This window comes from Oncorhynchus mykiss, chromosome 1, assembly GCF_013265735.2.
Source record: "Oncorhynchus mykiss isolate Arlee chromosome 1, USDA_OmykA_1.1, whole genome shotgun sequence".
Classification (NCBI taxonomy): domain Eukaryota; kingdom Metazoa; phylum Chordata; class Actinopteri; order Salmoniformes; family Salmonidae; genus Oncorhynchus; species Oncorhynchus mykiss.
The window spans coordinates 27,506,024-27,532,261 of NC_048565.1; the positions used below are offsets into that span (position 1 = coordinate 27,506,024).

At 42.2% G+C, this 26,238-nt stretch overlaps 1 protein-coding gene across 3 annotated transcripts in view; it reads right to left on the reverse strand.

Annotated features, from left to right (window-relative positions):
- Positions 1-1,577: 1,577 nt before the first annotated feature.
- LOC110520211 (nuclear pore complex protein Nup93) overlaps positions 1,578-26,238 on the reverse strand; it is a 37,363-nt gene continuing 12,702 nt past the window's right edge. For 2 of the 3 annotated variants that reach the window (XM_021597382.2, XM_036974842.1), the window contains exons 3-21: positions 24,558-24,675; positions 13,131-13,193; positions 9,358-9,486; positions 8,062-8,136; positions 7,219-7,311; positions 6,933-7,072; positions 6,686-6,818; positions 6,370-6,527; positions 5,964-6,129; positions 5,711-5,804; positions 4,928-5,119; positions 4,687-4,813; positions 4,170-4,287; positions 3,832-3,948; positions 3,562-3,680; positions 3,286-3,403; positions 3,063-3,146; positions 2,098-2,226; positions 1,578-1,844 (exon numbers count right to left, since the gene is read on the reverse strand). In XM_021597382.2, the coding sequence (XP_021453057.2) occupies positions 1,734-1,844; positions 2,098-2,226; positions 3,063-3,146; positions 3,286-3,403; positions 3,562-3,680; positions 3,832-3,948; positions 4,170-4,287; positions 4,687-4,813; positions 4,928-5,119; positions 5,711-5,804; positions 5,964-6,129; positions 6,370-6,527; positions 6,686-6,818; positions 6,933-7,072; positions 7,219-7,311; positions 8,062-8,136; positions 9,358-9,486; positions 13,131-13,193; positions 24,558-24,675 (2,284 nt within the window). In that variant the 3' untranslated portion in view covers positions 1,578-1,733. Of the gene's footprint in view, positions 1,845-2,097; positions 2,227-3,062; positions 3,147-3,285; positions 3,404-3,561; positions 3,681-3,831; positions 3,949-4,169; positions 4,288-4,686; positions 4,814-4,927; positions 5,120-5,710; positions 5,805-5,963; positions 6,130-6,369; positions 6,528-6,685; positions 6,819-6,932; positions 7,073-7,218; positions 7,312-8,061; positions 8,137-9,357; positions 9,487-13,130; positions 13,194-16,459; positions 16,482-24,557; positions 24,676-26,238 lie in introns of those variants that run through there. The other variant, XM_021597398.2, reaches the window with a different exon arrangement.

A 26,238-nucleotide genomic window follows, 5' to 3' on the forward strand; every position in this document is an offset into this window, starting at 1 on the left:
TCATTGAAATCAAAATCACAGCAGACATTTCATCAAATTAACTGTAGGTACTCTAGTAGGTAATTTAATCTTCGGCTCCTCAAAGCTGCTTGTTGCTTGCCCTTGGCGTCTCGTTGGCAGTGGTGCAGTGCCACCCTGGTGTTGTGAAATAGCCGGGTTATAGCAGGTGTGTGGCATCGGCCTGATTCACAACACCAGCTGCAGCACACACACCTTAGAATGGATCCACCGTGGCAGAGGGAGCTCCCAGTCCATGTCTTCTCCACACACAGACTGATCTTCACTAGAGCAGGTTGTGATGTGGTGCAAAGTAAAAGCACTGTCTCAATAACAAAGGAAAGAGGATCATAGTCCGAGGAGGTAACAAACTCCAGCACAGATCCAATGATGACGGGAAGGGCTGTGAGTGAAAAGTTAAAGCACTACAGTAAAAGAGCACGCACAGTCAAGTTTGATTCTCTCCATAATGAACACAAGTCCCCTGTGGTGACAATGGGTTAAGTTTGAGAGGGAACAGCTTCAACAATCTAGTGCAGCCAAGTGAAGCAAAGACTCCCTTCTGTGTTCTCTCAGGGCATTTCCTTCCCTTCTAACCATCTGTCAATAAGTGCAGCAGTGTCACACATGACAAGACCCATCACAATGTTCTTTCAATTCAGTTATTACCTACTCGGTGTCATTTCTTCAGCTGCTGTGATATTATCATAGTTATAAAAAAATAATGTTATCCAAAGAAACATATTGGCCTTTCTAAGGCAATCAATCCAGTATGACTAGTAGCAAAGAGACATATCATTATCATTTAATTCCTAATAGAAAGCCACCAGCAGGGATACATTTTGTCTCTGTGTGCCGTTCCATCAACGAAGAGTATACAGTGGATGTTGAATTTTCGTTCTAGCACCCACAAAATCTCATTATCAATGATTTCTCAAAATATATATTTTTAAATCGCCAGTTGAGATGGATTTTAATGTATAACACACATCTTGTGAATACTTTAATTCAAATGTTTTGCAAGCTTTTGTTCTTCGTGGACCACTGGATTATGGCTTGTGCAATGAATCCCAATTCCCTGTTGCTTCTTGACTATAGGCTATAGACTATAGACTATGTCTCAGGGATAGTTTGAGATTTTGGCAAGCCCTTTTTTCTACTTACCCAGTCAGATTTGACATTTTAGTCATTCAGCAGACGCTCTTATCCAGAACGATTTACAGTGAGTGCATATATTTCCTATACTGATGGATACGATTTTTATGCCTGCAGTTTGAGCACCATGAGTTCATCTGACTCTGGGGGGGAGGCTTCATTGCCAAAAATGTTAACTATCCCTTTTACCATAAAATAATATCAAAAGCCACAATTCATTTTTAAATTAATAATTCCAAATGAATCTAAGAGTAAAAATATTTCTTTCAGTGTTTTCTTTAAATCCAGGAGGTACTCATACCACTAATAATTTAATAGATGACCATCCATGATGCATAACAATGGAAAAAACAATAGGCAAACTGCCAAACTAAATTAAAATGAATTAAATAGTGGGGTTTATAATTAAATGAATGCATAAGAAATTAAATTGAACTGACATTTTATTTAGATTTATGAAAAAATACAAATATGGAACAACATAAGGACAAAGAAATGGGAAAAATGCTGAAAGAAATCAAATAAATCAGACAGTTGATGAGAAGGGTGGGTAATGGCTGGGGCTTTGGGGTATTCTGGAGTCAGTTCATTAGGACCTCCATCTGCACCAGCCGGGCATTGGTGTCGCCTGCCATTCGGTATGGGATAATCCCAGCAAACGTGATCAGTGCTCGAGCCTGGCTGCGCAGTTGCTGTTAACAAACACAGAAAATGCCAAAAGGGCATGTTAACATCTTAGAGTTGACAGTGAAATCAACCCTGTGTCAAAACAAGACGGTGCGGTACTCATTATTCAATGAAAAAACACATAATAGAGCAGAGGCATGTCTCTACTGCCCAGTCCATCACAACACATAGCCCCCAAAAGTCCCTCAAAGACTTAATAAAGTCCCTCCATTTTTATCCCATGGAAAGTATTGCCCTGAGAGGTCACCATCTCCTCACCGAGTCTCTGTCCTCCATGGATCTCTGTGGTCGACCAGGGGCTCCTGCTGTGGCGCCCTTCAGACGTTTGTACTGCATGAACAGGATGTTCATGGTGGCCAGGAGAACCTCCGACAAATTATGCCTGACCTGGAACAACATTCAAAGGACAATGCAGGTAAGAACGGGACCTTTGCCACCCAGAGCCCTGCTCACCCTGGCCAGCTCATTTAGTTTCACTGCTTCCTCAAACAGGCCGTTGTCCTCAAAAAGTTCTACATCTGCACCATTGAGAGCATCTTGACTGGCTGCATTACCGCTTGGTATGGCAACTGCTTGGCTTCCAAGGCGCTACAGAGGGCAGTGCTTACAGCCCAGTACATCACTGGGCCGAGCTCCATGCTATCCGGAACCTCTATAGCAGGCGATATCAGAGGAAGGCCCTGCAAATGCTCAAAGACTCCAGCCACCCATGTCATAAACTGTTCCCTCTGCTACTGCACGGCAAGCAGTCAAGATGCACTACGTCTGGAACCAACAGGAGGACCCTGAAAAGCTTCTACCCACAAGCCATGAGACTGCTAAATAGTTTGTTAAATAGTTAAATAGCTACCTGGACTATCTGCATTGACCCTTTTGTACTAACTTTGACTTATCACATACGCTGATACTACCATTTACTATCTGTCAATTTTATTCCTAGTTATATGTACATATCTACGCCAATTACCTCATACCCCTGCACAATGACTCGGTACTGTATATAGCATTTGTATCTACTATTTGTTTGACTTTTCTATAATTTCTCTATTTTCTTTCTCGCGGCATTGTTGGGAAGGGTCAATAAATAACCATTTCATTGCTACTCCACACCTGTTATTTACTGAGCATGTAATCAATAAAATTAAAATAAATGGATAAAAGATTACATGTACACTTTGGATGTGTGGTGCTGCATACCGAGTGTAATTACAGTGCAGTCTCACCTCATCACTGAAATTACGGAATGCAGCGACCCTCTCCTCCACACTGTCCTGACTCAGAGGGACCAGCTTCAGTCTCTCCATAACCTGACACAAATAGAGAGAGCGAGATACAGGGGAGAAGTTAGGGACCGTTAAAGAAGAGGTAATCATAACTACTATCAGTTCCATCTGAATAAACAGCATTGTAAGCCATCAGGCAGGAAGCCCTGGGTGTCAGACTCACATCGTAGGCTTGGTCTATGTGACCAACATGGTACTCATCAAAGAAGGTCATGAGGTCCAGCAGCAGGTAGAAGGTGCTGTCCACAGACTTCTCTCCAGCAACACCCTGGGTCCGGTACCTGAAACAGAGAACAAGACCACACAGTGAAATTAGAGAGCCTCAATGGTCCACTCATCTTTTCTAACACAATTGCTTTCAGTAAGCCTATAAGATGCAATGTCAAACAAGTTCTAATTTCAGTGGTAATGCAGAATGTAGATGATGCCAGGATGTTACCGCTCAGCGATGGCAACAGCAGTGTTCTTCAGTCTCTCCTTATTGGACTGGGTGGAGCCCACTTGGGCAATAACAGGACTCAGCAGCCTGTTCATCAGCTCCAGGACCCTGTCTGGATTCTACAGATCAGAGGAGGAAAATAGAGAAATGTGAGGAGACATTTGATTTTTTTCTACTCTTCGTCTCTATCAACTCGGCCCATTCCTTCACCTAGAGTAAACCCACTGACACTGCTTGACCCCAACGTTTGCCACCCAAAGCCCTGCTCACCTTGGTCAGCTCATACAGTTTGACTGCTTCCTCAAACAGGCCCTTGTTCTCTGCCTCCAGCGCCACTTTTGTGATAATGGCTCGCGTGTCTCCGGCAAATTTATCAATCACTCCAGGCTGGGGGAGAAGCACAAGGCACAATCAGCTCTTTGAACAGCCCAAATACACATTCCCGGGTGCCGCGAGCACAATGGAAAAATCAGCAGCACTATGATTGCTTTCACAAAATGGATCATTATGCACAATGAAGTGAATAACATTTAAAGAGGGGTTTGAACTGAGTCTCTTCTCTTAAAACATACATTTATCATGAGTGAGAACAAAAGTGTGACCATTACCTTCCTGCTGCCATCTTTTTCCAGTCTTCCCAGAAGCATGTCAAACTCTCGACTCTCAATCACCAGCTCGCTAACACAGCACATAAACATGTTTTCTCCTTGGCTGTTTTTTTCATTCCTGTACCCAAAAGGAAGAGAGGATAGACAATCACATATTTGATATAAAAAAAACAACTATTATTGGATACACATTACAGCTTTTAATTAACAATAAAGGTCTGAAGGCTCTAATCAAAACTCTTTATTCTCTTAACCCCAATAGAAAGAGTAAATGACCCAACCAAGGGCATGTGTGAAAGCCTCTGTATTATTCATGGTGAACTGGATTCATGGCCCACTGGCTTATTCATGAGGCCTCATCTCTTCAATCACCCAGAAATCCCCTAACAAAGACTTAATTTTCCCTTCATACCGCCGTGCCTCCAAGTGTTATTGACACACAGTGGAGTGGTGGAGAGGTCTCCCCAACTGAGAGCAGCATCTCTTAGGAGGATGGCTGCAATGTAACTTAACGAACCGTAGGAAGTAGAAGTACTGTAGCGCTTCCCGGGGGTCTGTGGACTCAAACTTGCGTGTGTAGAGCATGAGGAGACGGATGAAGTTGAGCCGTCGGACCATAGGGGGGTCCCCAGCCTCCTGACTCACTGAAACGTAGAAAAACATTCACTTATCAGTAGCCATCAGCTTCAAAACTACAAAAGGTGTGTGACTAGAAATTAAGCAAATGTAGAGGAAGACAAACACGTAGCCTGACGTACACAGTTGTGCACTCTGTCCAGATGACTTGAGCAGCAGCCCTAGCTCGTAGAGAACCAGAGCCACGTGAACAGCATGACTGCGTAGACGCTCCACCCGGAACAGGAAGGCCACAGCAGCCTCAAACTGGGCCGTGAGGAACAGCACCTGGAAGTACAGGAACGGCTGCTGGATGGCTGAGAAGTGGGACTCTCCTGCAGATAAACTCTAAATTATTAGGATCACATTATGGGAAAGGGAATAGAACATGCTAATTGAATATATATTAATAAAGTCAGAAATGTATTTGCTCCGCATTACAAAGATTCAAAACAATTACAAACAAACCAAAACTATTCCACTTCTACTACTTCATCATCAACTTGCATTAATCCCTCTCAGTAAAGTTCATGTTCAACTAAGTAGGAAGTAAACATGAATACATCAGCCATTTTGAAAGGCAGCAAGCTTATCTATGAGTCACAGTCACCTTGTATTGCACTGTGTTGAAATGAGCGAGATAACAAGCCATGATTCATCCTTCAGGTGGGAGAGCTTTGCCTCCTTATGTCTGATAAAACTTAAGAAAAGTTTAAGTCTTAAGAGTGAACAGTGAAGCACTTCTTTATCTGAGCAGAGCAGTTCCCAGGGGGGACTGAGAAGTGGTGATATTACACAACTCTACTTTAATAGAGTCCTCCAGTCCTAGACAGTATTCTCTCTCAGAACAGAATTAGTATTGAAGGTCTATTTTTGTTCAAATTAGTAGTCTGGCTGTCATGTACCCAGAAGTGTTCTGAACTCACCGTAGTCCTCTAGAAGTTGTTTCTGTAGCTGGGCCAGTGTCAGTTTGTCCTGAGGAGCACTGCTGCCGTCGTCATCGAAGCACACCTGGTTGAGCTGTGGGCATGGAGGAAGGGACAGGTCTACGTTAATGTGAGGGCTCATTTACAATAGGCAAACCTATTTGACCTGATTCTCCCCAACTAGCGCTACGTATCATGTACAGTGGTAAAATATTAATATCCTGACTCTACAGACTGGTCATCAGGCAAGCACCTTGAGCCACAGGTAGTCCTCGGTTTTGTCGGCCACCTCTCCATGGTTGTCTGCGATGTCACACTTCCCAATGAGGCAGTAGACGGCCCTCTTGTAGGGGTCAGCGCTGTTCCTCAGCACTCTGCGGTAGTGGAGACGCAGCTTGTTCTCTGTGGCAGGGGCCAAGCTGAGGAGAGGACACAGCACAGGTCAGACAGAAAGCAGTAGACAGAAAGAGATGGAGAGAAAACGAGTACTAAGGAGATTAGATTTGATTCATATGAGCAAAGAAATCACACTGGTGCTTTGGTGTTCTGAGCCATAGAGTTACAGCACGTCAAATTCCAGGAGATTGAGAAACGGAAAGCTAATCAGCCTTGACCAGTTTACTAACACAGCGGAGGTACATTATGTGTGAGGTTCCTACCGTCTGTCAGGGCTGTTCATATATTCCTGGAACCAGGTCTTGAAGTCTCCCAGCTGGTGCTGAGCCCGGTTCACCACCTGCATGGCAGCCCCCAGGTCCCCACAGCGCAGGCAGTAGTAGATCAGAGCCCAGACTGGGTGACCCTCCACCTCACCATCCTATTTATTATAAACACACACAGCGGAGTTAACCTGCATGTCTCTACACTACACTTAGTAAAAGCTCCAACTGGAATAGTCCAGGGCTATGTAAGGCTGGGCACAGTGCTAATGTCGTTTCTAGCAGAATGTGCTGCAGTGCGGGGGGGCAATAGTACCTGCATGCCTGGCAGAGGCCCTGGTAGCTTGATGTTGAGGAAGCTGCACACCAGCTGATAGGTGCCAGGGACTCCGCCCAGCTGGGCCTGGAGCAGGTTCCCAAACACTGTTACCATGGTGTAGTTCTTGTAGCTGCCGTAGAGGGAACACAAAGAGAAACGTTAGTGGAGGGGTAACTACATGAGTGTATTTTGCAATACATTTAGGAAGTGTTCTCATTCTAATTCTACAGCTCTCCCCTCTGACCTGTTCTCCAGGAACTGCAGGGCCTGCGTGACGAAAGCCATCTGCATGTCCACAGACGTGCGGCTCTTCAGCGTGTCTTTGGCTGGGACCAGCAGCACGTCTGTCATCCGCTTCACCATCAGCCACATATCTGACACGTTCTGTAGAGACAAACATATATACTCGTTCAGATATACACACTCGTTATCCAAAATGTCCACAACTGGCCATTGGAGAATTTACCAACCCAGCGGAAGACAAACGTAGACAGAGACAAAGGAATGTGGAATGGTTCCGTGAAGCTAACCTTGTCATCCAGGCTGTCTACCACTGAAGCACAGAGGTCTCCCAGGTTGGGCTGGACGTGTCCGTTCACTATCTTCTCATTGAAGACGTAGATCTGAGGCGGAACAAAAGCAGAGAAACACTTACAGATGGGTCAGAGGACAGAGAGGTACTGACAGACTGAATGCTGTCCGTTTCAGCACTAAGACCAGGGGGCCCTGATCCGCACCTCGGTCCCAGTCGTCCCCAGGGAACACTACGACCGCATAGAGAAGTGATGGATGATGAAAAACAGGACAAAAAGGATGAAAACGTTCAGCAGGTCATCAAAGAAGATCACAAAGAGCAGCATGATGACACCGCAGGCGATATGGCGACACATTCTGTCCTCTTTAACCAGTGGACTAAAACTCCAGTGTTCATCGAGTGACTGGGGAGGACGATACAGAGACAGGCTGACCCCTGTGAAATGGGGCAGAGAAATTACCCAGCATGCCCTGGCTCTGCTAGCTAATCAATTATTTGATCTATTGCTGCCTTGTTTAGCAGGACCCCATAACTATGAAGTGAAGTGCACTACAGTGCAGCTGCATCCTGACTGAGGCTGTGCATCCATTTCAGCCCACGAGGTTCCAGGGCACTTAGCCCCAGGCTGACTGGATGTATTACAGCCTATTAAAGTCTAATATCGTCACATAGGGAAATTTATAAAATACACGAGAGAGAACGGGTTTGGTGATTCACATCTTTGAACATTTTAAGTGAGACTAATTGCAGACTGCACTTCCCTTTTTTTGCTATGTACCGTAGGTATCTCACGTTAAGTGGTGCTGCACTGCAATCAGCGTCAGGCCAAATTACTAACCTGTCGTCCATAGGCTACCTCCACGCTGTCAAGAGCACTCCGCCCAGGAGTCCCTGCGTCACTCACAAAGCTGGGCTGCAACACAAACAGACAGGGAGACGATACAAGTCATTTCACTGAACGTTAAATAGAAAGCTGCCCTGAGAGGACAGGGTAAACCTAAAAGATTGTGAATAAAAGTGTGTAGTTATGTGATGGCGAGAGAAACGAAGGGTTATCGCCTCAATCTTTGTTGCTCATAATTGTAGACGTGACCAACGTAGCGTGAAAGCCATTGTGAACAAAGCTCACGGTTGAATGCACTCGCATTATAAAATGCACGCACGTACACACAAACATTTATCCAGATCAACCATGTATTCTTGAGAACAAAAGGGACACACCCATACAATGTTCATTCCATGTATAGGGCAGTATAAATGTATATTCCATGTATAGGGCAGTATAAATGTATATTCCATGTATAGGGCAGTATAAATGTATATTCCATGTATAGGGCAGTATAAATGTATATTCCATGTATAGGGCAGTATAAATGTATATTCTATGTATAGGGCAGTATAAATGTATATTCCATGTATAGGGCAGTATAAATGTATATTCCATGTTTAGGGCAGTATAAATTTATATTCCATGTATAGGGCAGTATAAATGTATATTCCATGTATAGGGCAGTATAAATGCTGTATGAGACATGGCATTATAAGAGAAGAGAGTATAGACAGCAACAACTGAACACAGAAGATAGTTTGTTTCTGGCATAGAGAGTGAACAGCAGGTCACAAATTTAAAATGTAACTGTTGGTTAATAATTCAATAAACACAGGGAAAAACAAATCCAAATCAACTCTAACACACTCCACAGGAAAATGTGTAAGAACTACAGTTAGGAAATTATGATTACCACAGCAGTTTTCCTACTGTGCTAAATATCTGGAGCCCTGAAGGTTATCTAAACAGTTACATAAAACAAACATAGCTTTGGTAAAGACTGATAACATTGTGGGAGAACCAAACTGAATGTGCTGGATCATTATCCATTATTAAAAACAGGAGTGCTTGCCATTTATTTTATGAAAAATAAAATATTTAAGGGAAAATCTTGCAAATGGGAGGGGCCTATTGAATTCTGCAACATCCATCTGGGTTAGTAAACATTTTTGATGAGTGCGTATTTATCTCAATGTGGTCAAGTCATATATTATATGTATATAGATTATATCTGGATGTGTGCTTTATGCACTGGAGTTCATAGGGTTTATAGGACAATGATAAACATCAGATGGAGACACTGACCTCTACGTCTTGGCTGAAGTCCAGAGCATCTTCCCCTGCTCCCAGCAAGGTGTGCAGTACTCTCTGCTTCACCTGCTCCCACTGAACCAGCATGGACTCACGGTGGTACTCCTCTGCCAGGAGGAACGTCTGACAGAGAACAAGAAAAGAGAACACGTAAGTACGAAGAGAGAGAGAGAACCAATTTAATTTGGACAGACCAATTTGAAAATAATTGAGAGAACCAGGCTAGGCTGCATAAATGGGTTAGAAACCACATGATTTGTTTAAAATAGCCAACGCTGCAAAAACTCTCGCCATGGGAGATACAGTTTCTTCAGAAAGTATTCACACCCCTCGATTTCTTCCACATTTTGAATTGGTTAAATTGAGATTGTGTGTGACTGGCCTACACACAATACCCCATCCATAATATCAAAGTGGAATTATGTTTTTAGATATCATTGCAAATTAATAAAAAATGAAAAGCTGAAATGTCTTGAGTCAATAAGTATTCAACCCTTTTGTTATGGCAAGCTTAAATACGTTCAGGAGTAAAAACTTGCCTAACAAGTCACATAATAAGTTGCATGAACTCACTGTGTGCAATTGTGTTTAACAAGATTTTTTAAACGACTACCTCATCTCTGTACCCCACACATACGTAAAATTCTAAGGTCCCTCGGTCAAGCAGTGAATTTCAAACCCAGATTCAACCAAAGGCCAGGGAGGTTTTCCAATGCCTCGCAAAGGGTGGCACATATTGGCAGATGGATAAAAAAAAGCAGACATTGTATATGAGCATTTCAAAGTTATTAATTACACTTTGGATGGTGTATCAATACACCCAGTCACTACAAAGATACAGGCGTCCTAACTCAGTTGCCGGAGAGGAAGGAAACCGCTCAGCGATGTCACCAAGAGGCCAATGGTGACTTAAAACAGTTTTCTTCAATCACAGCCATTTGATTTGATTTGATTTAAACTCTGAGGATGGATCAACAACATTGTACTTACTCCACAATACTAACCTAAATGACAGAGTGAAAAGAAGGAAGTACATGTACAGAATAAAAATATTCCAAAACACACATCCTGTTTGCAATAAGGCACTAAAGTAAAACTACAAAAATATGGCAAAGAAATTCACTTTATGTCCTGAATACAAAGCGTTATGTTTGGGGATTTTACCACTCCTCATATTTTCAAGCATGGTGGTGGCTGCATCATGTTATGGATATGCATGTCATCGGCAAGGACTAGGGAGTTTTTTAGGATAAAATGAATTGGAATAGAGATAAGCACAGGCAAAATCCTAGAGGAAAACCTGGTTCTGCTATCCAAGTCCACCTTTCAGCAGGTCATTAACCTACAACAAGGACAAATATACACTTGAGTTGCTTTCCAAGAGAAATGTTCTTGAGTGGCCTAGTCACAGTTTTGACTTAAATCAGCATGAAAAATCTATGAAAAGACTTTGCTGTCTAGCAATGATCAACAACCAACTTGACAGAGCTTGAAGAATCTTTAAAGAATAATGTGCAAATATTGTCCAATCCAGGTGTGCAACGCTTTAGAGACTTAACCAAAAAAAACCTCACAGCTGTAATCACTGCCAAATGTGATTCTAACATGTATTGTCTCAGGAGTGTGAATACCTATGTAAATGAGATATTTCTGTATTTAATTTGCAATAAATGTACCAACATTTCTAAAAACATGTTTTCACTTTGTCATTATGGGGTATTAGGTATAGATGAATGAGAAAAACAAAAACAAAATACGTTTCTATTCAGGCTATAACACAAAATGTGCAATAAGTCAAGGGGTATGAATACTTTCTGAAGGCACTTTATCTGTGCACAATAAACACCTCCAATCACCCATGCAGGCATCCTGGGGCCCCACACAGTAAAAGTGAGATCTGGGACTATGCTGGCTCTTCAAACTGGCTCACGCCCTGTGATGCCTGGGTGGGTGGAGGGATGGGATTGTGACGCTAAAGTGGGTCTGCATTTACGGCTGGTCCAGATTTAGCCAAGAACCGATTAGAATCCAGAGACCTTATCTATCTCAATCCCACTGGGACAGTGGATGCTAATTAGAACTGTTCCTAATTAAACCTGGTCTGAACTCATGCAGAGGAAACCATTTTAGAAAGATAATAGGCAAAGGGTTTATATTGGTACAAGGTGAACAAGTCATGATTGACAACACAGGGTACGGGTTTATTATTTTTATTAAAAGGTGTGAGACAGATTGCAACTATAGCCTATTCAGGAGAACATTTGGTATGTCAAGATGTCATGGAGGGAAACCTCTGGCTATACAAGAGCAGAGTGTGAGATTTATCAATATGAAGGTTTGCTTGAGCCGGTGCGTAGATTTACGCATAGCCATGACCAGTGGTGGAATAAAATAACTGCTTGTCAAGCGTAGGATGTGGAAAATATATGTGAGAGTTAATTGTATTTTCATTGTGACCATATCAGTGCATTTGTTACAATAATACTCCCTATAAAGTACAGTGATTTGTTAAATTAGTGGCACATATGAAAGTTAAACTTTATGAAATACTACAAAAGACTGAGATAATGAGAAATGGAATGAGAGATGGCTGATTTTGCTCGGTTGGAAGATTTAGCACACGCTGCATTTTGCAGAGTGAGCGTTTTTAGAAACAGGTAGGACTATTTTTGCAGAAACGACAGATTGGCTCATCAGATATCGTTTCCCAAAACCAATCTTATAGGATCCTTGCGAGGATTTAAAACCCATTTAGAAAGGCCAGTCCGGTAAACATCAAAGTGTTATCTACCCTCAGGTTTTTGGCAACGGGCACTTTTCAGCGGGAGCTTGCCCATCGGCATCTCACATCCCTTGATGAACCAATGTTTTGTATGCAATAACATACAAACCGCAACATACAATTTCCATAAACCAAAGCACAACAGGGGTTTCTTTGCCACCAATGGGTTCCCAAATACGAACGGCGCAATAGACGGCACCCATAACGCCATTAAAGAGCCATCCCAAAACGAGTTAAAACTATGAACAGAAAAGGCTTCCACTCAATGTGCAGGTGACGTGATACGCAATAAAACGTTGCTGAATGTGTTGGCCAGGTGGAACGCACAACTCGTTCATTTTGCAAAACAGCCATGCTGGTCTATACGCCTACAGGAGGGTGCTGTTGAGGATGAATGGCATATTGGCGAGTGTTGCCTACTCATTTGAAGTATATTGCCATTGGTAAAGCAACTTAGAACTGTCTTAATGGTCCTCTCTTTGTAGCTTTATTACATTTTACTGGTCAAACAACTGGGCGAGTGAAATAAAACCTTTTTGTTGTATTCAATCTCTGACACTAGCACCTCTATTTCAGTCTCGGAAAAGTGATTTTTTTAATAGCTTTTTGGGGTTGTGCCGTTGTAGGCTATTTCATGGTACAGCGTTGTATATTCCCACAGGTTTAAAGGGATGACTGTCTATATGGTTAATTAGGGGCGTTTCGAAATGCTAATAGCCTAGGTTGTGCAAACAATTGGTATTTATCAACAGATCTCCTACCAGTGTGCGTATGATGCTCATAGGATTGTTTGACAAATCACACCTTTTCTGTGTACGAACAATCTAATTTCCTTCCGTAAGTAGTATTTTAGAATAGTTTCAACGCAATATTGATAAATGAAGCCCCAGGTATGTTAAAGCCAAATGGGATTATTAGATGTGAACATGGGGTGCAGAGAGGGTGTGGTCATGGCAAACCAGTCAGCCAAGAGAGTGCCACTTACCCTGCGACGTGACTCCTCGATTGCAGAGAGCAGCGCATTGTCCCTCTCATTCTTCAGAAAGCCCTGGAAAGACAGAAATGCTGGAGGTTAGAATGGCTTTAACCAACATTCCACTTGACCACAGTCAGTCATGCTAGCTGCAAGGGCTAACTAAGGAGAAGAACTATCATCATGAACGCTGTGCTAAAAATGAGAGGCCAGCAATCAGGGCTTAGCAACTTCATGTTCTTAGTAGCCGTAGAAGCCTCCTCCTGACCTGACATTCTAACCACTCAAAGATAACTCCTGTTACGTATCTTGTCAAGCGTTAAGCCATTTTCATGCTCCATCCCATCCCCACAAACCCAGAGCCCATCTCAAGGCATTTTACAGCTAATTCAACGAAGCCTGACTGATGATGAGCACCAGTCGATTAGACGCACCGCACCTGGCCCTTTGTCCTCGTATCATCCCATCTTCAATTTCCTACCTTAGGGAACAAACTCCACAGTGGGCTGAGATTCATCAGCATATACATTCAACTGACTAACATGATATAAAAGAGACGGATGGATGCATCTTGAAGAGACTAAAATGTTCGTCTGTCTGCTGTCTCACTTCCTTAAGGGGTCAAAATGGTGATATAACAAGCCTACCTTTCAGTACCAAAATACAATAAAAATGCCATTACTATTGCAATACCTACATACAAGGAACTCAAATTGACATATTGTTTTGTCATGTTAGTCATGGGTTTAATTCATGAGCAAATTTGCACACAGCTGTGTAGGTGCACGTAGACTGTGCTCACCATCTCACATAGAGTAAGCGAATTAATGTACACTTTGGCACGCACAGAGAAACATCAGCCTCCACTCCTTCCGATGTCCGAAGAGAAAGAGAAAACATTTTGTACCCAGAACAGGCAGAACCGCCCTCGTAGTGGACGTTGCCACAAGGCAGCCTGCCAGCCCGAGAGGTGGGGGGAATAAAACTCACCCACCCAGACACAGAGCAATGTAAAAGAGGGCGGTGGTTGAGGGGTCAATGCATCTAAACTAGGGTGGGGTTAGAAGCAAAGAATAAGATATAGCCTACTAAAAAAAGGGTGGTGCTGAATCGTCCATAGAGCCATCGCGGATCGTTAGGAAACCAAATTCCAGCCCATGAATGAATGGTACCACAGTGGTGACCAGCTTGCCACAATGACACAGATACCCTGATAGTCAGCACAATGGATGTCACTCTCACTACGCCCATTCTCTGTGATCGTGGACACTGGCTTTAACAACTAGGCTAAATGCCAGCCACACCCTTTTACAATGGGAGGACATTTATTCGCCTTAAAAATCTGATAATTTAGTCTATCGTTGTCTTCCATATTCCATAAGTCTGCTACAGAGGAATAACCAACAGACAATCTCATGCCTTTTAGAGTGGAATTTCCTTTTATGCAGACAAGACATTTTTAAAGCTGAAAAGGGTAATGTCATACTTTAGTCTGCGATTAAGGCCTGCAATTCACAATGGCACACATTTACACTTCCTCGCACAGCAATAGGAGATACTATTGAAATATGTAAAAAAAAAAAAAAAAATAAACGGTAGAACTGGCGAAAAAAAGAAAAGAGCAAATGGAAGCCTAATGGATTTCGTATTTTCCAGGTGTCAGTATGATATATATATAGTAGTCTATCCCCTTCTCTCAGATAATGGGCCTTTTCCTGCAGACTGTCTCGGCACCTGTCATCTCTAGGAGGGACCGCGCAGCATCCCGTCCAGCCCTCCCCACCTCACCTCTCCCTGCCTCAGCCCCTCCCCCTTCGCCACAGGCTCAAACCTTCCCCACAGGCTCAAACCCTCCCCACAGGCTCAAACCCTCGCCCCAGTCTGTCCAATCCATCACATCACCAGACATCAGAGTGGCAGCAGTCCGCATCTTGACTGACAGCTATAAATTATCATTGACTTATTACTTCAGCAGCCGACCGTCAAATGACAAGTGTAAATGAACAGTGCGGAGAGTGCGAGAGGAGGGGGGAGGCTGAGGCTTTTCAGTATCGCAAGCAATAAGAGCAGTACCTATCCTCTATTAAAAAGATAAATCAAAGGAAGATTTCCTGCTATATCTTGCCAATTAAATTTCTTGCTCAGTCATTGTGCTCGGTCCTCCCATCGTCTGTGGCAGAGAAAGGAGCGCCCCCCTCAGGAGATTCTGCTCTCCAAACGAAACAGGTTCTACCCAGTTTGCACCCTAAGAGCTGACAATGGAGCTATTTATATACTAGGAGAGCTCAGGTCAAGTCTCCAAACACAGCAAGACACACAGAGAATACATCTGAATAAATTTATACATTTCCTAGTGAACTGGCATTATGTGGAAGAATATAACAGAGTACCAAGATTAGGCTATGCTTTTCATTCTATGGTTTCCAGAAAGTGAAGGGTCAAAAGGGAGGGGGGAACTTATCCGCATTTTTATTTTTTTAATTTAAAAACCGTACACTTTAGGCTATCATTTCAAATGTAGGTTCTAAACTCCCTGAGTAACGGACAAAGAAGCTGTAAACTCCCTGGATCTTTTATTCATGGCATATATCCAGCCAAATACACATGTGCAGTATGTAACATATATAGCCAGCTGGTCTGACTCGAGAACCTTCTCCTACATAATTGTAGGTCCCTCAATTTGTGTGGCGTATGCATACGATTATGCATACAATTTCGCAAGAACAGAAAACATTCACTATAGTTCACTAAAGTAGAACTCAAGAAAAAAAAAAGGACAGCATAGGAATAAATGTACATGTAACACATGGACCATATCACGGTGCTGATTCGTGTCACATACATACAATTCTTCCCAGGGCTCAGTCAAACGAGCAGTCTAAAGGTTCACAAATCATAGTGATTTTACTGTGTCTGTACATAGTTACAACATCACACACAGAAAGCATTCTAGAACATCTTAAAATCAATTCTCTATCATCTGGATTTACATGTTGAATTCTATGTTTCATCCTTTTCCCTTAGTTCTGCATGTAATGTACTGATGCTCAGCAGTTCCAGAGATACAAAGAAAAAAGTGTGATGGGTCAGTAGCTGAAAACCTGCATCTTCATTTACTCTGTGACAATGAGCGGAGCAGGGGAGGTGAAACCCCACCCTTATGCCACCACTTCCTGTGTGGAGAATAAGCATTCATATAACTGACCATCACCATCTTCATAGTCACAGACAAAGATGGTGACAGAGTGAGAGAGGAAAGAGAAGAAGGTGACAGACAGATCGTGACAGAGACAGAGCAGATGTACAAACGCAGAGTGTCTGTGTGTGGAGGCAATACTCACTCATGCTGTGGCTCAGCCTGCCAGGCAGGGAGAGAGAGGAGAGGTGCAGGTAACCAGGTGTAGACAGACCTATGCCTGACACTAAACACACAGCCGTCTCCATCTGAAGAACTGAGCAGGCGCCATTCTGGGGCGTTTTCGGACCATCCTCTGACAGGCCCGCATCGCAGACGCTGCACCTTCCTCACCCAATGTGGGCCACCGGTGTGAACCCAGAGATGTGCCACATGAAGGGTTACTGTAGGCTGTTTTATTGTTGGAGGACTATACCAAGTCAGCCCTCAGACGCAGGGGGGAGATCAAGGAGGAGTAATTGCTCAACCTCACAGGCCTTCCTCTCTCTATCAGCAGATCCTCCCCCGCCGCCTGCTTCTTTCCAGCATCCCTGCCGTCCTCTTCTCTCAGTGCCACTCATTTCTTCCTTCTTTTTTTTTTATACATCTATGCATCCTTCCCCTTTTCCTCCTCCCCTAGCGCAATGCAATTATGGTAATGGTTTTTCTCCCCTCTGCTGATGGCTTCCGACATCCTGTCCAGAAATTGGGCTAATAATCCTCTTAAGGAGTCATGTTTAGTTAATGAGAAGGGTGCAGTGGCTTCTCAGGGGGGCATACAGAGTACACAGCTGCACAGACCAGACATGCTGCACATGTGAAGCTATTTAACCAAAGTCTGCTGTAGCAGCAGCTGCGCTTATCAGACTGTCCAGAGAATACATGCCATCACTGTAGCTGCTCTCAGAGAAAGATGGGGGAGGGAGAGAAAGAGGGGGAGGGAGAGAAAGCAGGAACAGAAAAAGATGGAATTGAAAAACTGGGAAAGAGAGAAAGACACTTCTCCTTTTCGCCATTTTATCATTGGACTGTGATCCAGCTCTCTTTCCATGCCTTTCTCGCCTCTATTCGATCTTCATTTCAGTTACATTCTGTCAATTTTCTCTTCTTTCTCTGTATCTTTCCCTTGGATATGTCTATCACCCCTTTCTCACTCTCATTCTTTCTTCATCTCCATCCTCACTGATGTGAGCCATGCCTCAACACATACAAATATAACAAATGTAAAAAAGGTGGGCTATATACACATACCTTAAACTTAAATGTGGGAAATCATATGCATTACCACCCAAATATACTACAGACATCATTCACACCCCAATTCCTCTGTGAGCCACCCACAGAGATAAGAGCGGCTACGCCTCATCAGCATCCAGCATTTCCTTTGTCTTCTTAAGCTTCCCTTTGAGCACTTGAACATACAGTACTACACAGTGAAATCACACTCAATGTAAAGAATACCACACAATATTATTACCAGTGCCTAGGCTACTGAAAAGACTAAGCTATGAATGCAGTGCAGACAATAGGGAAAATACCATTCAGTTCCACTGACTGCACATAGGCTACCACATACAAATATCATCTCCTGGACTAGCCTAATTGTCGTGACTAATAAATAGCTGAAAAGGGTGGCAATCCATAGACTGCTAAGTAATATTTTATAACTAATCAAGGCACACAGTTTGTAACATAGGATATTTGAAGAAAAGTGAATTGTATTGTCCAACAGTTTGATGATAAATCTTGAATAGCTTTTTATTGTGGCTTGACTTAACTCTACAGAGGCTCCCTGCCCGTAAGGTTAACACGAGACACCAGTAATGTGAGAGTAATACTAGCTTTATACAGCAAGGTCACACAGTTTTTCTAAAGAAATGTTCCATTAATTGCCCATGAAAACTGTCATGTGAAAAAATGGACAGGAATGCAAAGGTATGCACAGTGGAGGGGGAGGATAAAAAGTACAGAACAGTAGAAGGCCAGCCACTTCCCACTGTGTCTGGCCCACGCACTCAACTGAGTCCAGCTAAAAAGGCCTTGTTAAATCCTGCAACAGGGCTAAGTGCACTTCCAGTAAAACCAAGGCTCCATCCGGCCGGCCCACCACATGTAAGGTTGGGGATTATGAGTGGGAGAGGTAGCACCGGGTTCATCAGAAATTGAGGCGATCAATACAGAAATATAACACCCCAGTCATTCACTGACTATCTGCTGCCTTCCCATCCCCCACAACCCTGTCATAGGCCTAATTTGTATGATCATTTCCTGATGTGTGGACGACACCCTCTTCTAGAATAGGCTAATCAATGCATTTGATACAGCAACAATATTATTAAACACTGCTAAAATTAATATTGTAGGGTCAAACCAATTAAGAGCAAGAGAGAACATTGTGTGTTAACGTTTGACGGTCTGGGTGTGGCCAGAGGATGGTACTCCGTCTTCAAGCCTCATCATTTTCTCATGTGTTTTTACATGTGACTACTAAACACAATGGAATAACAGTATAGACTGGTGCTAATCTTCTTTTTCAACATACTGCACATTGACTGGAGGTTCTTCCCATTTCCCTTCATCTGAGACAGTTCAGGCTGTTCCCACTAAATGGCTTCAGATTTGCAGAAACATCATCCGTTGATGTAACAATTGGCAGAAAGTAAGAGCTACCATTAACTGATTAGCAGGCATTTCACATTTCATTGACTTGCATAAAAACGCAGGGAACATCATCCCAGCTGCAATTCATCAGCACACATGGAGGACGGGGAAAAGCCAGTGTGTAGACAAAAGAAAAACAAATAAAATGCCTCCATATTGACTTTTGTAAAAACAGCCCCAGCTCGCAGGTGGACACTGGACAGGGTTTGGAATAGTGATGGGGAAGAAATATAATCCATACAGTTACATGTTGGGATATTATTTTTGATGATACATCATATTGTTTTGACAATATTGTAATATTATTTTTGCGCTAGTTGGCTGTAACTGCATCAAAACTTCATAGCTAGTGATGAGCAATTAGTGCTTTTTCAGGGGGGTGATTCAGTTTCGGCTAGATTTGTTATCACGGTTTTCGATTCCGGTTTCGATTATTTGCACTATGCATTACGTGGGTTGAATGAAGTAACACAGAATAAAACTATACATTTAAAAAAGTCCCATGATGTAACTGCCAATTACTGCTTAGTAGTGACTTGCCTAGTTTAAATAAAAGGTTAATTAACAATTTATTCACCTTACTTAAATAAAAAATGTCAGGTGTATATTATTTGATTAGTCTAACATTTAATTCCAAGTCTTCTCATCTCTGCAGAGCTGCTGCCTGACAAAAATCACTATTTTGTAGTTCTTTAAAGTAAATAAGGAATACTTTTATGACTGCTGAATACCAACTATCAATCACTTAGACCATGTATTTTCAGATAGAGATACCTCGGGAAGAAACAGCTGCTCTCTGTATCCCCTCACAATCACACATTCTTCTCTCTTCCATAGCAGGTGTAAAAGAAACAGACCGGACAAGTAGATGTGCACGGGATTATGGTCATTGTAGTTAATTACCACGTTATGAGCTAAACTACCTAGAATATTGTCCTGTTGGAAACTATAACTCCCTGCTACATCTCACAGTTTGGGCTGGATATTTATCTCTAGAGAAACTCATGAGCTCACAGAAAAAACCCTCCAAAATGGAATTCAAATAATTGAACGGATGTTGGTCAATGAGTTCTTTAAAAAAGTAAAATAACCAACGTTTCAGTAAACCGCTCAGCACTATTCCATAGCTTGTTCTCCAACTTCTTTTGAAATAGAGTACCAATTGGTTTTCAGCACTTTAATTTCCATGACTGATCAAAACAAAATGTTCTCACGGCTCTCTCTTGTCCCTCTGCAGCAGACATATGGCGAGCAATGTGTTTGGAACATTACAATAAATTCACAGCATCAAATCGCAACACGAATCGTATCAGCGCCAAAGTATTGTGATAATATTGTATTGTGAGGTCCCCGGCAATTCCCGGCCCTAGTTTGAAACCCACTATAATATGGCATGTATCCATTTAGGTTCTGAACACATTACAGCACCACTTGATCATCAATTGGTTATTCCATAGCTAGTAAAAATACAAGTATACCAAACATTAGGAACACATTCCTAATGTTGATTTGCAATATTCGTCGGGACATGGACTCTACAGTTGTGGCCAAAGGTTGAGAATGACACAAATATTAATTTCCACAAAGTTTGCTGCTTCAGTATCTTTAGATATTTTTGTCAGATGTAACTATGGAATACTGAAGTATAATTACAAGCATTTCATGAGTGTCAAAGGTTTTATTGACAATTACATGAAGTTGATGCAAAGAGTCAATATTTGCAGTGTTAACCCTTCTTTTTCAAGACCTCTGCAATCCACCCTGGCATGCTGTCAATTAACTTCTGGGCCACTTCCTGACTGATGGCAGCCCATTCTTGCATAATCAATGCTTGGAGTTTGTCAGAATTTGTGGGTTTTTGTTTGTCCACCCGCCTCTTGAGGATTGACCACAAGTTCTCAATGGGATTAAGGTCTGGGGAGTTTCCTGGCCATGGACCCAAAAAATTGATGTTTTGTTCCCTGAGCCACTTAGTTATCACTGTTGCCTTATGGCAAGGTGCTCTATCATGCGGGAAAAGGAATTGTTTGTCACCAAACTGTTCCTGGATGGTTGGGAGAAGTTGCTCTCGGAGGATGTGTTGGTACCATTCTTTATTCATGGCTGTGTTCTTAGGCAAAATTGTGAATGAGCCCACTCCCTTGGCTGAGAAACAACCCCACACATGAATGGGCTCAGGATGCTTTACTGTTGGCATGACACAGGACTGATGGTAGCGCTCACCTTGTCTTCTCCGGACAAGCTTTTTTCCAGATGCCCCAAACAATCAGAAAGGGGATTCATCAGAGAAAATGACTTTACCCCAGTCCTCAGCAGTCCAATCCCTGTACCTTTTGCAGAATATCAGTCTATCCCTGATGTTTTTCCTGGAGAGAAGTGGCTTCTTTGCTGCCCTTCTTGACACCAGGCCATCCTCCAAAAGTCTTTGCCTCACTGTGCGTGCAGATGCACTCACACCTGCCTGCTGCCATTCCTGAGCAAGCTCTGTACTGGTGGTGCCCTGATCCCGCAGCTGAATCAACTTTAGGAGACGGTCCTGGCGCTTGCTGGACTTTCTTGGGCGCCCTGAAGCCTTCTTCACAACAATTTAAACGCTCTCCTTGAAGTTCTTGATGATGCGATAAATGGTTGATTTAGGTGCAATCTTACTGGCAGCAATATCCTTGCCTGTGAAGCCCTTTTTGTGCAAAGCAATGATGATGGCACGAGTTTCCTTGCAGGTAACCATGGTTGACAGAGGAATAACAATGATTCCAAGCACCACCCACCTTTTTAAGCTTCCAGTCTGTTATTCGAACTCAATCAGCATGACAGAGTGATCTCCAGCCTTGTCCTCGTCAACACTCACACCTGTGTTAACGAGAGAATCACTGACATGATGTCAGCGGTTCCTTTGTGTCAGGGCTGAAATGCAAATGAACTGAATCCCCAAAAAACATTTCCACTGCATGGCAAAGAGGGACTTTGCAATTAATTGCAATTCATCTGATCACTCTTCATAACATTCTGGAGTATATGCAAATTGCCATCATACAAACTGAGGCAGCAGACTTTGTGAAAATTAATATTTGTGTCATTTTCAAAACTTTTGGCCACGACTGTACAAGGTGTCTATAGCATTCTACAGGGATGCAGGTTCCCAAATGTATTCATGATACAGACAGGAAACTGTTGAGCGTGAAAAAAAACAGCAGCATTGCAGTTCTTGACACAAAACTTGTGCAAACCAGTGCGCCTGTCATACGCCGTTCAAAGGCACTTCAATCTTTTGTGTTGCCTATTCACCCTCTGAATAGCACACATACACAATCCATGTCTCAATGCTTCAAAATCCTTCTTTTACACTGATTGGAGTGGATTTAACAGATGGCATCAATAAAGAATCATAGACTGACCAGGTGAAAGCTAAGTCAGGGAAAGAGGTGTTCTTAATATGTTGTATACTCAGCGTATGGCTGTTTCTGATCCCTGATTATTAAGAAAATATCCACAAATTTGTCCATGTAACTTTTTATTTTTTTTACACATAGGAGTCAGGGCTAAGAGCAGAAGTTCAGAAAGCAATAACTATCTTTATCTGCAATTTTTAATACCATCATTCCTACTGGAAATGCTCTGAGAAATTAGGCTCATTTATATTTTACCTATTTTAAATTACACAGATATTTATCACTTGATAGTCCTGACTCTTATTTAGGATATACTTAATGAAGGACTATTTTTCACTGGTTAAGGCAGAGGAATTAGGCCAATTCTGATTTGAGGGGTATTGTAATGCAATACTGACCAAGTCAAAGCTTGGTCACAAATGGGTCTTCCAAATGGACAATGACCCGAAGCATACTTCCAAAGTTGTGGCAAAATGGTTTAAGGACAACAAAGTCAAGGTAATAGAGTGGCCATCACAAAGCCCTGACCTCAATCCCATAGAAAATGTGTGGGTAGAACTGAAAAAGCGTGTATGCGTGAAGGAGGCCTACAAACCTGACCCAGTTACACCAGCTCTGTCAAGAGGAATGGGCCAAAATTCACCCAACTTATTGTGGGAAGCTTGTGGAAGTTTGACCCAAGTTAAACAATTTAAAGGCAATGCTCCCAAATACTAATTGAGTGTATGTAAACTTCTGACCCACTGGGAATGTGATGAAAGGAATAAAAGCTGAAATAAATCATTCTCTCTACTATTATTCTGACATTTCACATTCTTAAAATAAATTGGTGATACTAACTGACCTAAGACAGGGAATTTTTACTAGGATTAAATGTCATTAATTGTGAAATACTTTGTTTAAATGTATTTGGTTATGTAAACTTCCAACTTCAACTGTATATATATATATATATATATATATATATATATGTGTGTGTGTATACACTCACTCATTCACTCACTCACTACCGGTCAAAAGTTTTAGAACACCTACTCATTCAAGGGTTTTTCTTTATTTTTACTGTTTTCTACATTGTAGAATAATAGTCAACACATATAAACTATGAAAAAACAAATGAAATCATGTAGTAACCAAAAAAAAGTGTTAAACAAATGAAAATATATTTTATATTTGAGTTTCTTCAAATAGCCACCCTTTGCCTTGACAGCATTGCACACTTGGTATTCTCTCAACCAGCTTCAACTGGAATGCTTTTCCAACAGTCTTGAAGGAGTTCCCACATATACTGAGCACTTGTTGGCTGTTTTTCCTTCACTCTGCCGTCCAATTCATCCCAAACCAACTCAATTGGGTTGAGGCCGGGTGTTGTGGACTCCAGGTCATCTGATTCAGCACTCCATCACTCTCCTTGGTTAAATAGCGCTTAAACAGCCTGCAGGTGTGTTGGATCATTGCACTGTTGAAAAACAACTGATGGTGCCACTAAGCCCAAACCAGATGGGCTTTGCTGCAGGAGGGACTGGTGCACTTCACAAAATAGATGGCATCATGAGGAAAGAAAATGATGTGGATATTTTGAAGCAACATCTCAAGACATCAGTCAGGAAGTTAAAGGATTAAATGTGGGATTAAATGTCAGGAATTGTGAAAAACTGAGTTTAAATGTATTTGGCTAAGGTGTATATAAACTTCAGACTTCAACTGTACCAGAGACAGTTCAATACCCCCAAATGTAAATCACATAGACATCTACCAAAGACAATTCAAATCCAATCAAAGGACGTTGGGTTAACTTTTGTGCATGCGTTTGAATTGCAAACTCTCAGCACTTCAGGCAATGGGTTTGATATACAGAATGATGAGTAAAGATTTGGACACAATACACGTCAGACATATTTTCCTAGACACACATTTCTAATACTTCCAAAAATAAGAAACTGCAATGATCCTCCAACAGAATCCGTCAGCTTGGTTCCTATTAGCATAAAAAAATCATTACACAGTAAACCTCAGCTGTGACATTAACAGAACCAGATACGAAACTGACAGTTTGACTAAAGCATCATTACGAACTCAAAAAAATGCATTACCATCACTTGCCCGGCTGCCTTTGCCTCTGAAAAACTCAGAAGAGAAGGTTGTGACATACCGGAGAACAGGTGTGGATGTAAAAGTAGCCCCACACTCGTAGAGACAGTCTGAAATTAATACCTGGATGTCAGTGTCTTTCACTGGCTCCAAAGGTTCAAAGGTAGTGGCAGCACTCAAGCTCTCCAGACGCTGGGAGATGTGGAATATGTCCAGGCCTCTGGAACCCAGGAGGATAGAGCTACAGGGAACAGAGGAAGAGTAGATTGTGTTTGTTTAGTATAGTATCCTCTAGAGCAGGTATTCCCAAACTGGGGTACGCCAAAATAAAAATGTGATTCACATTTTACTTTTAGTAATTCTTTATTTTCTTTATTTTCTTCACATTTTCAAACAGTTCATTTATATTTTCCAACGGTGCTATAGATGTGGGTGAGGTTTTTTCTTTGCCTGGGTAGCCTAGTTTCACTGCCAAAAATAAAATTAAACCATCTAGATGTTCAGCAAAATAACAACACAATGTCAAATACAGGTAGCCTAGTCAAATAATTAACATCCAATCACATTAACCATTACTCTCTCGCGGGAATTCCACTAACAGTCCGTGTGTAGCCAAACGTAGCTGCTACTCATGTTTGTATCTGTACTGATGGTGCAAAAGCCATGACAGGGAGACATAGTGGAGTGGTAACGTGCGTGCAAGCAGTTGCTCCCGACACCACATGGGTACACTGCAGCATCCACCAAGAGGCTCTTGCTGCCAAAGGAATGCCTGACAGCTTGAAAGACGTTTTGGACACTACAGTGAAAATGGTTAACTTTGTTAAAGCAAGGCCCCTGAACTCTCATGTATTTTCTGCACTATGCAATGATATGGGCAGCGACCATGTAACACTTTTATAACATACAGAAGTGCGATGGTTATCAAGGGGCAGAGTATTGACAGGTTTTTTTTAAAATTGAGAGACGAGCTTAAAGTGTTCTTTAATTTTAACTTGTCTAACCGCTTGCATGATGACAAGTTTCTCAAATGACTGGCCTATCTGGGTGATGTTTTTTCCTCGCCTGAATGATCTGAATCTAGGATTAGAGGGAATCTCCACAACTATATTCAATGTGCGGGACAAAATTGAGGCCATGATTAAGAAGTTGGAGCTCTTCTCTGTCTGCATTAACAAGGAAAACACACAGGTATTTCCATCATTGTATGATTTTTTTGTGTGCAAATGAACTGTGCAAATGTGATATAGCGAAGCACATGAGTGAGTTGGGTGAGCAATTACGCAGGTACTTTCCCAAAACAGATGACACAAACAACTGGATCCGTTATTCCTTTCATGCCTTGCCTCCAGTCCACTTACCGATATCTGAACAAGAGAGACGGTTCTGTGAAAATTGTATTTAATCAGAAGCCACTGTCAGATTTCTGGATAGGGCTGCTTTCAAGAGTATCCTGCCTTGGCAAATTGCGCTGTTAACCTCTTGAACCTCTGGGGGCAGTATTTCATTTTTGGATGAAAAACGTTCCCGTTTTAAGCGCAATATTTTGTCACAAAAAGATGCTCGGCTATGCATATAATTGACAGCGTTGGAAAGAAAACACTGACGTTTCCAAATCTGCAAAGATATTGTCTGTGAGTGCCCCAGAACTGATGCTACAGGCGAAACCAAGATGAAACTTCAAACAGGAAATGAGCAAAATTTCTGAGGCGCCGTTTTCCATTGTCTCCTTATATGGCTGTGAATGCGACAGGAATGAGCTTACACTTTCTGCCGTTTCCCCAAGGTGTCGGCAGCATTGTGA